Here is a 16,069-nt window from a genome sequence, read left to right on the forward strand (position 1 = left end):
TTTTCTTATGGTGTTTAAGTGATGTTTTTATGGCTAGATCTTCATGGATACTAGCTGAATGGTTATGGAGTTTCTTAAGAGTGTGTTTTAGTTAAAGGAAATGTGTAGTAAAATGAAAATGGAATGGAGTATAAATGGTGGTGTAAAAGGTGTATAAGTTTGTAATTTTGTGAAAAAAATCTTTTAATCATGTGAAATTGTCATACTAGATAACAAAAGTAGTTACCTTATACATAAGGCATGAACAAGGGCTGGTTGGTGGTGATTTGATGTGTATATACCAATAGTAAATACGTATAGAAGCTAGGTATGATACGAGTACATGTACTCTAGATATACGTATAGAAATTTTGTGAAAAATGGAATGAGAATTCAAATATAGCTATCTTTTGTGAATATACTTATATTGTTTTATGTATTTAAGTCTTTAAAAAGTGATTAAATACATTATATATACGATATATGTATAAACATTATAGGTTATAAGTATTTATATCAAATAACGTTACGTATGGTTATTGTTTTGAAAACTTAAGTTAGTAGTTTCAAAATATACTTATAACTTATTGTTATTAATACAAAATGAGGTATTAAAACATCCTTAGATCATGTTAAATATGTATATATACATATATATACACAAACGTATAATTATCATATATTGTATAGTTCGTGATATCATCGGTCAAACTAGACGGTCAATCGTTGTGTAAAACTCTCTTTGAAAACATAAGTCTCAACAATTTGGATTGCTTATCATGTTGGTAAGGTTTAATTTATGTAAATATTAATCTTATAAGTATAAATTGATCGAAAAAGTGCGGGTCATTACACCATAAAACATGGGGATCTTCTACAGTCACATAATTATTTTGTAAGCATTCATCAATATGTTGATGAATAAAGCAACATGTCGTTGCTTGTTCTTTTTCAGAACAAGTGTTGTTTTCATTTATGGCTTCAATGTAACAACCCAAACCAACACCCGACAAAACCTTGTGAAAATACGAAATAAAAAAAAAAATTTCTGTTGCAGACCATCGGCGCACCGCGCCATATGGCCCTCGCGCCGCGTCATATCTGGCTGTCCCCGGGACTTTTAACCGCGAAAAGATTGACTAGTTCCCGGCACTTTTAGACAAAATGCTTTTTACCATACAACCAAATATGTAAAACTAACATGTTTCAAACATAAAATCAAAGTTTTACAAGCGGGGCCCACATCGGCCGTTTTACGAGTTTAATACAATTTACGAGTTTCGACCACCAAAAAGTTTAAGTTCCAAACTACACTATGAGCATGGCGTTTGGGATTAAACTACCCAACTATCGGTCAAACTCCAAGAGCTACTAAAGCCAAAAGCGTCCCCTAGCATCAAGCGGGATCTCTAGTCCAAAACGATGCCCTTACCCTTGTCCAAAACCGAACCTATAAAATGGTAAACAACGAGAGGGTAAGCAAAGCTTAGTGAATGCAATAATTATACGAATACATATATAATTATACCTACTTGCATACACTACACAACCGCAAACATGCTAGCAAACAACATTAGCTTATCGTCGCAATATCAAGCTATAAATCTCCAATACCACAAGCTAGCATAACAACCGCATATAAATATAACTCGAATAATACAATATGATTACATCACCAATAACCATGGTTAACCAATAGTACAAGGGAACGACGCTCGCGAAAATGCCATCGGTGTTCGTAACATCCGTTAGGGCACTTAACACCTCGCACCACTAACCCCTAGGGTGGCACCTTAACACCTCGGCACTTCACCCCGAGTGGCATCTTAACACCTCGATGCTTCACTCGTTATTTTACGGAGTGGTGTCTTAACACCTCGACACTACACTCCTAGGTGGCATGTTAACACCTCGATGCTACACCCGAGTGGCATCTTAACACCTCGATGCTACACTCTTCACGTGAAACGTGGTGTCTTAACACCTCGACACTACACCTTTCACGCTACAACAAATAGATACATTATATACATACGCATATAATTATTCCACTCACCTCAAAATCTCTTGGTGAAAAGACAACCGAGCTTGAACACTTCAATGTAACGCACCTATTACATTTATCACAATATCAAAATCACAACTCGAGTTGGTCAACACTCTAAAGCTCACTCCTAGTGTTAATTTGACCCATGGTGCAAATCCGACCCATTTGCACCCTTAACCCTAAAATCGGGTTAACTCATCACAAAACCCTATCATTAACCAAAGTAGGTTCATTACACATTTTAACACTAGTTTTAGGCTTCAACCACACATATTAATTAGCTTAGGTTCATTTTGACCCATTTGACACTTTCAAAGTCAACCTACCCATTTTGGGTCAACCACTAACCCATTTACACCCATTTACATAAATCATGGTGTTCTAGCAATTTTACTAGCTAATTAGGGTTCTCTAACAACAATTAACTCTTCCAAACCCTAGTTAACCCAATATTGAGTCTACATGACTCAAATTACCCTAGAACACCCAAAACACTAACAAAATGGGTTTTATGTTCATCTTCACCCCAAACCCTAGCCCTAAATCAAATTAAACAAAGAAATTAAGATTAGAGCATACCACAACTATCACAACGAAGCTAGAGGGAAGGCGAACAACTTTAATGCTTGGACTTAAGCAAGAAACCTTCTTCTTCTTCTCCAAAATGGGGTTTCCCTCACTAAAAGCCACTCTCTCTCTAGAATTGATTTGGATAAGTGTTGGTAGTTGTGGAAGGAGTAAATGAACTCCCCAAAACTGATCTAAGGCATTAAATCCGGCCTCCAAGTGATTTTACCAAAATACCCTCAAAATATCTAATTTAAAAGAAAGAGAGAATCTGTCACAGACAGATGGCGCGGCGCGCCACCAGGCCGCGCGGCGCGCAACTCTCCCAGTCCAGCTCCTTTTGCCTTTTTAAATATATACAACCAAATCCCGATTCGAGTACCGCACAATACACTTATATACACATGTGTACACTTCAATTATTCGGGTCTTACAACTCTCCCCCACTTATTCGGATTGCGCCCTCGCAATCCAAGCCGCATGACAAGAGGGAAGATACACTAACACGAACTCTTCGGGTTCCCAAGTGAACTCGGAACCCTTGCTACGCCGCCATTGGACTTTAAAAGTCCTCACTTCTTTATGTCTCAACCTCTTAACTTTCTCATCGAGTATGGCGACCGGTTCTTCGACATATTCCAACTTGTTGTTTAGCTCGATCTCGTCTAAAGGCATCCATAAGGAGTCATCCGCAAGACACTTACGGAGGTGGGAAACATGGAATGTATTATGGATCCCCGCAAGCTCTTCGGGTAATTCCAATCGATATGCAACTTCGCCAACACGAGCTAAAACCTTGAATGGCCCAATAAACCGAGGAGCTAACTTTCCCCGTTTTCGAAATCGAATAATACCCTTCCATGGTGAAACTTTAAGCATCACCATGTCGCCTTCTTGAAATTCGATCGTTCGCCTACGTTTGTCGGCATACGACTTTTGCCTATCTTGAGCCTTCTTCAAATGTTCCCGAATAATATCAATCTTGTTGTTCGTCTCCAAAACCAAATCGGTACTCCCGATCTCTCGTTGACCCACTTCTCCCCAACAAACGGGAGTTCGACATCTACGCCCATAGAGCATCTCATACGGTGGCATCCCGATACTAGTATGGTAACTATTATTGTACGAGAATTCCACCAAAGGCAAATACTCGTCCCAACTACCACCAAAATCAATAATGCACGCCCGTAACATATCTTCTAGAGTTTGGTTCGTACGTTCGGTTTGACCGTCCGTTTGAGGATGATACGCCGTGCTCAACTTCAATTGCGTACCCATATCTTCATGAAACTTTTCCCAAAATCGAGATGTAAAACGGGTATCTCGATCCGAGATAATAGATATAGGAACCCCATGACGAGCGACCACTTCCTTGATAAACAACTTAGCCAAGGTCTCCGACGATATCGCTTCTTTAATGGGAAGAAACAAAGTGCTTTTTTTCAATCGGTCAACTATAACCCAAATCGAATCGAATTGGGTTCTCGCCGTTTTAGGTAACTTTGTAATGAAATCCATGGTAATGTGTTCCCATTTCCATTTCGGGATTTCTAACGGTTGCAATTTACCATACGGTTTTTGGTGTTCGGCTTTTACTTGCAAACACGTGACGCATTGCTCAACATACTTCACAACATCACGCTTCATGCCCGGCCACCAATAATCTTTCTTCAAGTCAAGGTACATTTTCGTCGCGCCCGGATGAATGGAATATTTTGACTTATGTGCTTCATCAAGTAGCACCCGTCGGTAATCACCCATCTTAGGCACCCACACCCTTCCTTGAAAGGACAACAACCCACGCGGACCCATAGTAATAAACTCCGATTGGCCCACGATTCGCTCCGTATGCTTGTTGTGAACATAAGCCTCTATTTGAATCTCACCAAGCTTTTCAAGAAAATCGTTGGTAATAATCAAACGTAACGACCCCACTTTTATCGCCGGATGTTGACTCTTTCGACTCAACGCATCCGCGACCACATTCGCCTTACCCGGATGATAAAGTATTTCACAATCATAGTCTTTCACCACATCCATCCACCTACGTTGGCGATAATTCAAATCTCGTTGATTAAAGAGATGTTTCAAACTCTTATGATCCGAATAAATCGTACACTTGACACCATACAAGTAATGGCGCCAAATTTTCAACGCATGCACTACCGCCGCCAACTCAAGATCATGAGTCGGATACCTCGTTTCATGTTCCTTTAATTGCCGAGAGGCATAAGCGATGACCTTACCTCTTTGCATTAGAACACACCCGAGACCATTTAAGGAAGCATCACAATAAACCACCATGTCTTCAACACCTTCCGGTAACACTAACACTGGAGCCTGACATAACTTCTCTTTTAACAATTGAAAAGCAATTTCTTGCTCGTTCTCCCAAACAAACTTCGCATTCTTCCTTGTCAATTTCGTCAACGAAGAAGCGATCTTAGAAAAATCTTGGATAAACCGACGATAATAACCGGCCAACCCGAGAAAACTTCGGATTTCCGTAGGCGTAGTCGGTCGCCCCCAACTCTTCACCGTTTTGATCTTCCCCGGATCTACTTGAATACCGTTTTCGTTCACGATATGACCAAGGAATTGAACTTCCCTTAGCCAAAATTCACATTTGGAGAACTTTGCATACAACTTCTCCCTTCGTAGCGTCTTCAATACTTCACGCAAATGATGTTCATGTTCGCTCATACTTTTCGAGTAGACTAGTATGTCGTCAATGAACACTATTACCGACTTGTCCAACATAGGTTGGCACACTCGGTTCATAAGATCCATGAATGCCGCCGGTGCATTCGTAAGACCAAAGGGCATAACTACAAACTCATAATGCCCGTAACGCGTTCGAAAAGCCGTCTTCTCTATGTCATCCTCACGGACCCGCATTTGGTGATAGCCGGACCGTAGGTCGATCTTAGAGAAATACGTTGCACCTTGAAGTTGATCAAATAAATCGTCAATCCTAGGTAATGGATAACGATTCTTGATCGTCACTTTATTCAACTCCCGGTAATCAATGCACATACGCATGCTACCATCTTTCTTCTTCACAAATAACACCGGAGCGCCCCATGGCGAAGCACTCGGTCGAATAAAACCCTTCTCGAGCAACTCTTGGGTTTGATTTAACAACTCATGCATTTCCGTTGGTGCTAAACGATAAGGAGTTTTAGCAATGGGAGTAGCTCCCGGAACCAACTCAATACGAAACTCAACTTGTCTTTCCGCCGGAACACCCGGTAATTCGTCCGAAAAGACGTCTTCGAATTCACTAACAACCGGAATTTCACGAATAGGTGGTGGCTCATTGCGAGTATCAACAACATGAGCAAGGAAAGCCATGCCACTGGTAACAACAAAACGACGTGCCCGTGCAAAAGTGCATATCGGCACCGGTCTCCTTCGCTTATCACCATGAATAAATAACTCTCCCCCACTTAGGGTCTTCACACGAATAAACTTATCATGGCATGCAATATCGGCTCTATAACGATCGAGCAAATCCATACCAATGACAATATCAAAGTCGCCCAAGGTCATTGGAATAAGATCAATTTTAAAGGTTTCAGAACCAAAAACAACATCACAATTTTCACACACATCAACCACTAGCACAGTCTTGCCGTCCGCTATTTCGACTTCTATCGGATGACTTAGCTTAGCTAACGGTCTATTAAGTTTAGGTACAAATTTAGGAGACACAAACGACAAATTTGCACCGCTATCGAAAAGAATCCTTGCCGGATTAGAATTAACCATGTAAGTACCTGAGACAACTTCGTGCGATTGTTTGGCTTCATCATTGGTCATCAAATAGTTGCGACCCCTAGCCGTACCCGCCGCCTTCTCTAAACGCTTAACATTATCGTTGCGCAAATCGGGACACTCCGGCTTCTTATGCCCTTCTTTACCGCAATTAAAACAAGTGAGCTTGTTTCTGGAAGATGGTTTTGGACAATCACGAGCCATATGACCCGCTTGCCCACAATTATAGCACGTAAAAGTAAAACCACCGGAAGCGCCCTTCCTCACGCTATTGACACTTTCGGAACTTTTCTTGTTCTTTTTGTTCGAAAAGTTTGAATAGCTCGAACCTTCACTTTTTCTCTTGCCAAAAGTAAAACCACTCTTTCTTAAGATGAGCGACTCGAAACCTTTGGCCATGTCAAACAACTCATCAAAGCTTTTCACTACGTTCACACTAATCTTATCTTGATAGTTGTCGTTCAAGGTTCGATAGAAATCTTCCTTCAACATTTTATCATTCCCGACGTACTCCGGGCAAAATTGGGTCTTGGACAAAAACACGGATTTGAGAGTGTTTAAATCCATCGACCCTTGCCTCAAGGAACGTAACTCGTCCTTAAGCCTAGTAAGATCGGCTGAAGTTCGGTATTCCTTGAAAAATTCGGACTTGAATTCATCCCAAGTGAATTCCATGCATTGCTCTTCACCATAAACTTGGAGCTTTGCGTCCCACCACAACTTGGCATCGCCCCTCAACATACTACACCGGTACCTTGTCCTCTTATCGAGAGGACATTCACAAGTACGGAAGGCCCCCTCCATATCGGAGATCCAACGGGCGCTCTTAAGAGGATCTCTTTCACCGTCAAAAGAGGGAGGTTGAGAGTCCTTGAAATTCTTATAGAAAAAGTCCCGTCTTCCCACATTATCTTCGCGAAGAACGGCCTTAACTTGCTCCCTTACCACATTGACTAATTGCTCGTCAATCGTATCTAGGAACATCTTCTTAACGTCCTCGAGAAAAGCTTCATGATGCCTTTTCAAAATGGCCTCAACCTTGGCCGTAAACTCGACTTCTTCACTAGTACCTCCGCCGTTGATATCATGCCCGTTTCTCATCTTCATTCTATAAGACGGAATAGATTAAATAACGAGACGAAAAGGATTTAACACATAAGTATATACATATACACCACACTACCCATCTTGCTCAACAATCGTCGTACATTGCTCGTTCGACACGATTTGCGCCCGTAACAATGGTAGCTAATCATTGTTACGCGAGCACATCGCATTAACTTGCTAGTACAACGTCCATCTCGCTCGATGCTCGCTAAACATACATAACAAATAGCACATGATTAGTTTACATAAACCTATGCACAAACCAATCCCGATCCGACCCAAAGTCCTACAAGTCCCGCATAAACGCGCACACAAAAAGTCTAAGTCTAGGCGCCTATCTCAAGTCACCTAAATCCCTTAGACCAGGCTCTGATACCACTTGTAACAACCCAAACCAACACCCGACAAAACCTTGTGAAAATACGAAATAAAAAAAAAATTTCTGTTGCAGACCATCGGCGCGCCGCGCCATATGGCCCGCGCGTCGCGCCATATCTGGCTGTCCCCGGGACTTTTAACCGCGAAAAGATTGACTAGTTCCCGGCACTTTTAGACAAAACGCTTTTTACCATACAACCAAATATGTAAAACTAACATGTTTCAAACATAAAATCAAAGTTTTACAAGCGGGGCCCACATCAGCCGTTTTACGAGTTTAATACAATTTACGAGTTTCGACCACCAAAAAGTTTAAGTTCCAAACTACACTATGAGCATGGCGTTTGGGATTAAACTACCCAACTATCGGTCAAACTCCAAGAGCTACTAAAGCCAAAAGCGTCCCCTAGCATCAAGCGGGATCTCTAGTCCAAAACGATGCCCTTACCCTTGTCCAAAACCGAACCTATAAAATGGTAAACAACGAGAGGGTAAGCAAAGCTTAGTGAATGCAATAATTATACGAATACATATATAATTATACCTACTTGCATACACTACACAACCGCAAACATGCTAGCAAACAACATTAGCTTATCGTCGCAATATCAAGCTATAAATCTCTAATACCACAAGCTAGCATAACAACCGCATATAAATATAACTCGAATAATACAATATGCTTACATCACCAATAACCATGGTTAACCAATAGTACAAGGGAACGGCGCTCGCGAAAACGCCATCGGTGTTCGTAACATCCGTTAGGGCACTTAACACCTCGCACCACTAACCCCTAGGGTGGCACCTTAACACCTCGGCACTTCACCCCGAGTGGCATCTTAACACCTCGATGCTTCACTCGTTATTTTACGGAGTGGTGTCTTAACACCTCGACACTACACTCCTAGGTGGCATCTTAACACCTCGATGCTACACCCGAGTGGCATCTTAACACCTCGATGCTACACTCTTCACGTGAAACGTGGTGTCTTAACACCTCGACACTACACCTTTCACGCTACAACAAATAGATACATTATATACATACGCATATAATTATTCCACTCACCTCAAAATCTCTTGGTGAAAAGACAACCGAGCTTGAACACTTCAATGTAACGCACCTATTACATTTATCACAATATCAAAATCACAACTCGAGTTGGTCAACACTCTAAAGCTCACTCCTAGTGTTAATTTGACCCATGGTGCAAATCCGACCCATTTGCACCCTTAACCCTAAAATCGGGTTAACTCATCACAAAACCCTATCATTAACCAAAGTAGGTTCATTACACATTTTAACACTAGTTTTAGGCTTCAACCACACATATTAATTAGCTTAGGTTCATTTTGACCCATTTGACACTTTCAAAGTCAACATACCCATTTTGGGTCAACCACTAACCCATTTACACCCATTTACATAAATCATGGTGTTCTAGCAATTTTACTAGCTAATTAGGGTTCTCTAACAACAATTAACTCTTCCAAACCCTAGTTAACCCAATATTGAGTCTACATGACTCAAATTACCCTAGAACACCCAAAACACTAACAAAATGGGTTTTATGTTCATCTTCACCCCAAACCCTAGCCCTAAATCAAATTAAACAAAGAAATTAAGATTAGAGCATACCACAACTATCACAACGAAGCTAGAGGGAAGGCGAACAACTTTAATGCTTGGACTTAAGCAAGAAACCTTCTTCTTCTTCTCCAAAATGGGGTTTCCCTCACTAAAAGCCACTCTCTCTCTAGAATTGATTTGGATAAGTGTTGGTAGTTGTGGAAGGAGTAAATGAACTCCCCAAAACTGATCTAAGGCATTAAATCCGGCCTCCAAGTGATTTTACCAAAATACCCTCAAAATATCTAATTTAAAAGAAAGAGAGAATCTGTCACAGACAGATGGCGCGGCGCGCCACCAGGCCGTGCGGCGCGCAACTCTCCCAGTCCAGCTCCTTTTGCCTTTTTAAATATATACAACCAAATCCCGATTCGAGTACCGCACAATACACTTATATACACATGTGTACACTTCAATTATTCGGGTCTTACATTCAAGAATGCCCATTGATTTAAGATGCATTTTTACTTTTATAACCCATGGCATGTAGTTATTTCCAGTTGATTCTAAAGGAGTAAATTTAAGCTTTTTCAGATTCGACATTTTCTATTAAAACAAACAACATGATAAATTATAGTCATTTTATATTCATAAGTATATAAACATTAAACATAAATTTAATATAACATAAATGATAAGTAGGTGACAGTGTCGACCATATGTAAGCAATCATTAATAAATGTTATATAACATAAATATAAATATTAGTAAACATAAATGATAATTAGGCGACAGTGTCGGCCATATAAATGTTAGATAATTGAAATATAAATGTTAGTAACATAAATGATAATTAGACGACAGTGTCGACCATATATTATTCAGGTGGTATAACCGACCATATATCATTTAGGTGTCAGAGCCAACCATAATTAGTATTAAGATTATCGTGCTGATAACGTGTTATAATTCAGTAGGCTTATAACTACCTTTAGTGGTTTGATTCTTGATGTTATAATTCAGTAGGCTTATAACTACCTTTAGTGATTTGATTCTTGATTAAGAATACTAATAATGAAGTGTAAGAACAAAGATGATAATGGAGAGAAAGAAAGAAACACTTTGTAAGTGTGAGAAATGGTGCAAGTTTAATGTTTGCATTCATGGCTATTTATACCTATTAACTTATAACCCTAAATTCAACCAAACACAACTATCTTTCAAAATCCACCACTTCTACTTACATATTCAATTTTATTAATTTTAATTACAAGTTCTTGACAATTTCATCATCAAACCCACCACTTTAATATTTAAATTCGGATTTAAAATCTCAAATATTCAAAGTATCATCAAACAAAACCAAAATTACAAACTAAGCATGAAAATCATAAGCCTAAACAATATCAAACACCACAATCTTCCTAAACTAACCCAAAATTTTCGGATTTATAAATTAATAAATGAAGAACAACCAAACTTTTCAAAAAAAAAATGAAGAACATACCTTGTTTGCACTTTAGAATGGATGATTATGTTGGATTGTGTGTTGAATATCTCGAAATCGACTGAAATCTCCGGAAATCGCCGGAGTTTTTTTAGTTTTCTTTTTTGGTAAAAGTGAGCTGTAAAGTGGCTGTATATCTATCTCTGTTGAAACGTTTCCGGACGACACCATTGCGGACGACTAATCGTCCATAAAGATCCTGGAGGGAAACCAAAATACTTGGCGCGCCCTTTTTTGGATGAAAAGTTAAATATAAATGTCGCCCGGAAAGCTTCCTGGACGATAAATCGTCCGGAAAGGTTTTCCCGCTAATTTTTTTGGAACCAATTTTTTGGAGCCAAAATTTTAGGAGTTCAAAAATCTGTCGGCTACCTTTCCGAACCACAAGGGGGTCGTCCGGAAAAGTCTAGTAAAAAAGCTAGGCTGAAAAGCTATTTTTTTTGTCATTTAGTTAGCTTTTGTGGACGATAAATGTCGTCCGGAAAGGTGTCGTCTGGAAAAGCTATTTTTCTAGTAGTGTTAAGTAGCTTTAAGATTTGGTTTATATGTAGGAACATAATTCATTAGTATATTGATAAGTTTCATTTGCAGAATCCATTCATAGACATATCATAAGCTTGATTGACCAAAGATACTAAAAAACAACGTCTAACTATTGTGGACTGGGCTGTGCGTATGCATAGCCACAAGGCTTACTATATATATATATAAATATATATATATATATATATATATATATATATATATATATATATATATATATATATATATATATATATATATATATATATATATATAGTGGTAGGATATCGGGGGAAAGCAAAAACTTTTTTTTTTGTTTTTTGAAAAAATTTTGCTCACGAACATTATAGATGGGATGAAAATATGAACATTTAGTAGAGACACTTTGTGATAAATGTTTTTATTTTGGTGAAAAAACGCTCGAAGAAGTAATATATAACAATTATCGTGTTTTTCGAGCGTATATTGAGGTTTTAGCTATTGGGTTTAGATATTAGGGTTTAGATATTAGGGTTTATAGGGTTTAGATATTAGGGTTTAGAATTTTAGGGTTTAGGGTTTAGATTTAGGGTTTAGATTTAGGATTTAGATTGAGTTTTTAACACGAACGGTTTAGAGTTTAGAGTTTAGAGTTTGGTGTTTTAGGTTTATGGAATAAACCCAAAACACCAAACCCTAAACCCTAAACCCTAAACTCTAAATCGGGCTAAATTTTACTTCACAAAACATGAAGAAAAAAAACGTTCATATTCTTCACGAACAATATTATCTTGAATGTTATTTTTGTCGATCATTTTCCCGCATAAATAATAACATTCATCACGAAGTGTCTCTTCTAAATGTTCATATTTTCGTGTGATCTTGATGCCGGAAAAAAAAAATTCCAAAAAAAACAAAAAAAATTAAAAAAACTTGCTTCCCCCGCTTTCCATTGATCCTGCCCCTATATATATATATATATATATATATATATATATATATATATATATATATATATATATATATATATATATATATATATATATATATATATATATATATATATATATATATATATATATATATATATTCGGTTGCAAAAATATGGAAGATCTTTCTAGAAAAGATCTCATGAAAATACTGAAAAACAGATAAAGTATTCAAATTGATATTTCAAGAATTCTCCAATTTGATAGAAAATGGGCTCAACTCAATTAGATAGTATATACTATTTAAAAAGTCTAGATTTGAAAATTCCTTTTTATAGAAATTTTTGAAAGCATTTGTATCATAATCTTCTAAAGAAATTAGATGAAAAAACATAGGAAAAAGATAATCATACGCTTACCGGTGCAGGCATGAATGGCAAATTGTACACTTATGCTTGCTCCTGCATGAAGTCGATCTATAACTTTGAGCTTCTAGATACTTGTTAAGGCTGATTATGAAAGGAGATCGACTAGTGCTGTTGACAAACAACGTCAAATTATCAAACAATTAGATCATATATGCATAAATTATCTTACAAAAATCACCACAGTATATTAATTCTACATTAAATGAAGAATCGTAGGATCCGTTTTTTGTTGATGACTCAATGACATTATCTGAAATTTGTAAAGATTTGGACCTCAATTTAGAATTTGGAGCGTTATTTCCCCAAAATAATGAGTCGTTAGTTTAATAAGTTTGCGAATCTTGATGATTTTGAAGTTTCCGGGCTGGATGATAAACAAGTTATTGATTTGCCCTAATGGGATTAGGAAGAGATTGCTTGGATGAACACATTGTGGGTGGATGAACCGTTAGTTGGCAACCCGACAAGTTTTACAGTTAGTAATTAGTTGGCAGTTTTCACGCTGTAAATGTCAACCTGAAATCATAATTCGAACAATTAATTATAAGTGAAAATAATTAGTATACATAAATCCTTTTATAATATACTAAAAAGAAGATTTGGGAACAGAGAAAAGATATACAATACATGATAAGCATTGCTTGGCAAATTAGGTTTAGGGAAGTAGTGATATAATTGTATGCCAATCCACAATCTTATAATCATCGATTCATCGGACATCTTATTGTACTGAAATCCTAGAGCAGAAAACAAGTTCCCCATATGGCTTATGCAGATCTTAGGAGGAGAAATTGTTAGTTTTATTCGTATCAACGGTTTCCAGAGAATGATTTTTTCATGGTTTGTAAGTGCATTTTTCATGACTAAGGCATACAATACCATGTATACACCCAATTATCCTCAAATATTTATTAGCACAAACACTCCACAATTACTTTGTATAAGGCGTCAGCTAAGGATCCTGGAATAACAAAAAAAAAAAAAAAAAAACCATATCGTCAATAAAATTGAAGAGCAAACTGAAGAATCAATAGTGGAAGTGCGTATTTGATGGCATTAAAAGAGTCATTATATCGTAGCCGAATTGGAAAGCTTATAATCATGCTCATACACTTAAGAAATAAGATTAAGATCTCATTAATACATGCAACAAAAATATGTATTAAACCGCACAATCGACAATATTACCAACAAACATGTTAGAATGAAGCAAATGAACTGTTTACTTACCAAAAACTTAGGAACCGGTAAAAAGACAGAATGCACGCATTTATCGGCAGTCGGCATGTGCTTTTAACTCAAAAGTAGTTCACATCAACATCCAAATTGAAAGAGGCTTGGTTAACGAAAGAGGCTTGGTTACGTCAAGGCGACCCCTTAAGTCCGTTTTTGTTTATCATTGTTATGGAAGGTCTTCACTTAGCTTTTCATCGTGCTATGGCTACAAATTTAATTAGAGGCATCCAGGTAGGAGGTATTCGTCTTTCTCATTTCTTGTATGCGGATGATGTTATTATTTTGTCTGAGTGGCACAGAAATGAATTGCATCATATTCTGCTCGTTCTTCAAATATTTTATTTAGTGTCGGGGCTTAAAATCAATGTGGCTAAATCACACATTTTTGGTATCGGAGTTGATATTATTGAAGTCGATAACTTCTCATTGGAGGCCGGGTGTTGTTCGGGTACTTTTCCTACTATGTATCTTGGTGTTCCGATAGGTGCTAATATGAAACGTGTTTCGAGTTGGGATTCCCTCATTGATAAATTTCGTTCAAATCTAGCTACTTGGAAAGCTTGTCTTTTGTCTTAGGGTGGACGGTTGACTCTTTTGAAATCCGTCATGGGTAGCCTTGGGATTTACTTTATGTCAATTTTTAGATGCCCGTCATTGGTTCTTAAAAAACTTGAGGTGATCAGATCTCGTTTCTTCTGGGGTGGTAACGAGAGTGTAAAAAAGATGGCGTGGGTCAAATGGGCGTCTATTCTTGCTCCTCATGATCTTGGCGGGCTTAATGTCGGAAGTCTTAATGCTTTTAATTTGGCTCTTATTCTTAAATGGCGATGGCGGTACTTAAACAACAATGAAGACATGTGGGTGAAAGTCATTAAATCTTTACATGGTGGCAGTTTTGAAAAGACTTTCGGGGGTATCAGCACTTGGTGTAATATTGTTGGTACGCGTTCAAAAATTTTTTCAGATAACTTACTACCTGCAAACTCTTTATTCATGGAGGTTGGCAATGGTAATAAGGTTTGCTTTTGGCATGATGTTTGGATTGGTAATTCGAGCTTGGCTTCTAGGTACAATCGTCTCTTTCATCTAGACCTTAACAAAACGGATGTGGTTGCTAGCAAATTTATTGATGGGGATTGGTTGTGGACGTGGAACCGTGAGCGGATTGGTACTAGAAACGATGAAGCTTTAACCTCTCTTTGCAACGAACTGCAACAAGTTTCTCTTCGGGATCAAGATGATCGATGGGGTTTTTCTTTGAACTCGGATCTTATGTACTCGGTTAAAACAACACGCGATCACATTGACCGAGCATCCCTTCCATCGTTGAATGTTAGTACCAAATGGTTTAAGTTTCTTCCCAGAAAAGTAAATATTTTTTTTGTGGCGTTTAAAGTTAGATGCTCTGCCTCTTCGTTGGAACCTTTCTGCTAGAGGCTTAGAGATTAATTCTATTAATTGCCCAATTTGTATCAACGGTGTTGAATGGCGCACACATTTATTTTTTGAATGTTCGGTGGCTAGACAAATTTGGAGAAAGATTCGTTTATGGTCAGATTGTAGTATGCCCGTTTTGTCATCGTGGGAAGAATTTGATATTTGGATCGGGAACGCGACTCTATCTGCGTCTTCTATGATTCGATTGACTGCTGTTGTGGTGACTTTCTTTTGGGTTATTTGGCGTCTTCGGAACGGAATCGTATTTAACGAACCTTTTTGTAGTAGATTTAATTTCTTTGATGTAATTAGATCCTATTCGTTTAGATGGCTTAAACATAGGGGCAATGTAGTTTCCAATTGGAACTCATTGCTCCTTTCTCCGTTGTAATTTCTCTTTTAGCGGCTTGCTAGAGAGCGTTTTTATTTATATTTAATTTGTGGCTGTTAACAAAAAAAAACATCAACATCCAAATTGCAAAGGTATAACTAACAATATTGTTTATTTGGAAAGGCAAAAAAAAGAAATTGTACATAATTGTACTTACGATAATTAGGTCAATTAAATGATACCTAATTGAGGCCCTCCGGGGTCATGATTTG

At 37.9% G+C, this 16,069-nt stretch overlaps 1 protein-coding gene across 1 annotated transcript; it reads left to right on the plus strand.

The window, feature by feature from the left end:
• The first annotated feature begins 14,197 nt into the window (after positions 1 to 14,197).
• LOC139849447 (uncharacterized) lies at positions 14,198 to 14,605 on the plus strand. Its single transcript, XM_071839107.1, has one exon. It carries the CDS (start codon positions 14,198 to 14,200, stop codon positions 14,603 to 14,605), a length of 408 nt encoding a protein of 135 aa, XP_071695208.1.
• Positions 14,606 to 16,069: the final 1,464 nt, after the last annotated feature.

This window comes from Rutidosis leptorrhynchoides, chromosome 1 (assembly GCF_046630445.1).
Source record: "Rutidosis leptorrhynchoides isolate AG116_Rl617_1_P2 chromosome 1, CSIRO_AGI_Rlap_v1, whole genome shotgun sequence".
Taxonomy (NCBI): Eukaryota; Viridiplantae; Streptophyta; class Magnoliopsida; order Asterales; family Asteraceae; genus Rutidosis; species Rutidosis leptorrhynchoides.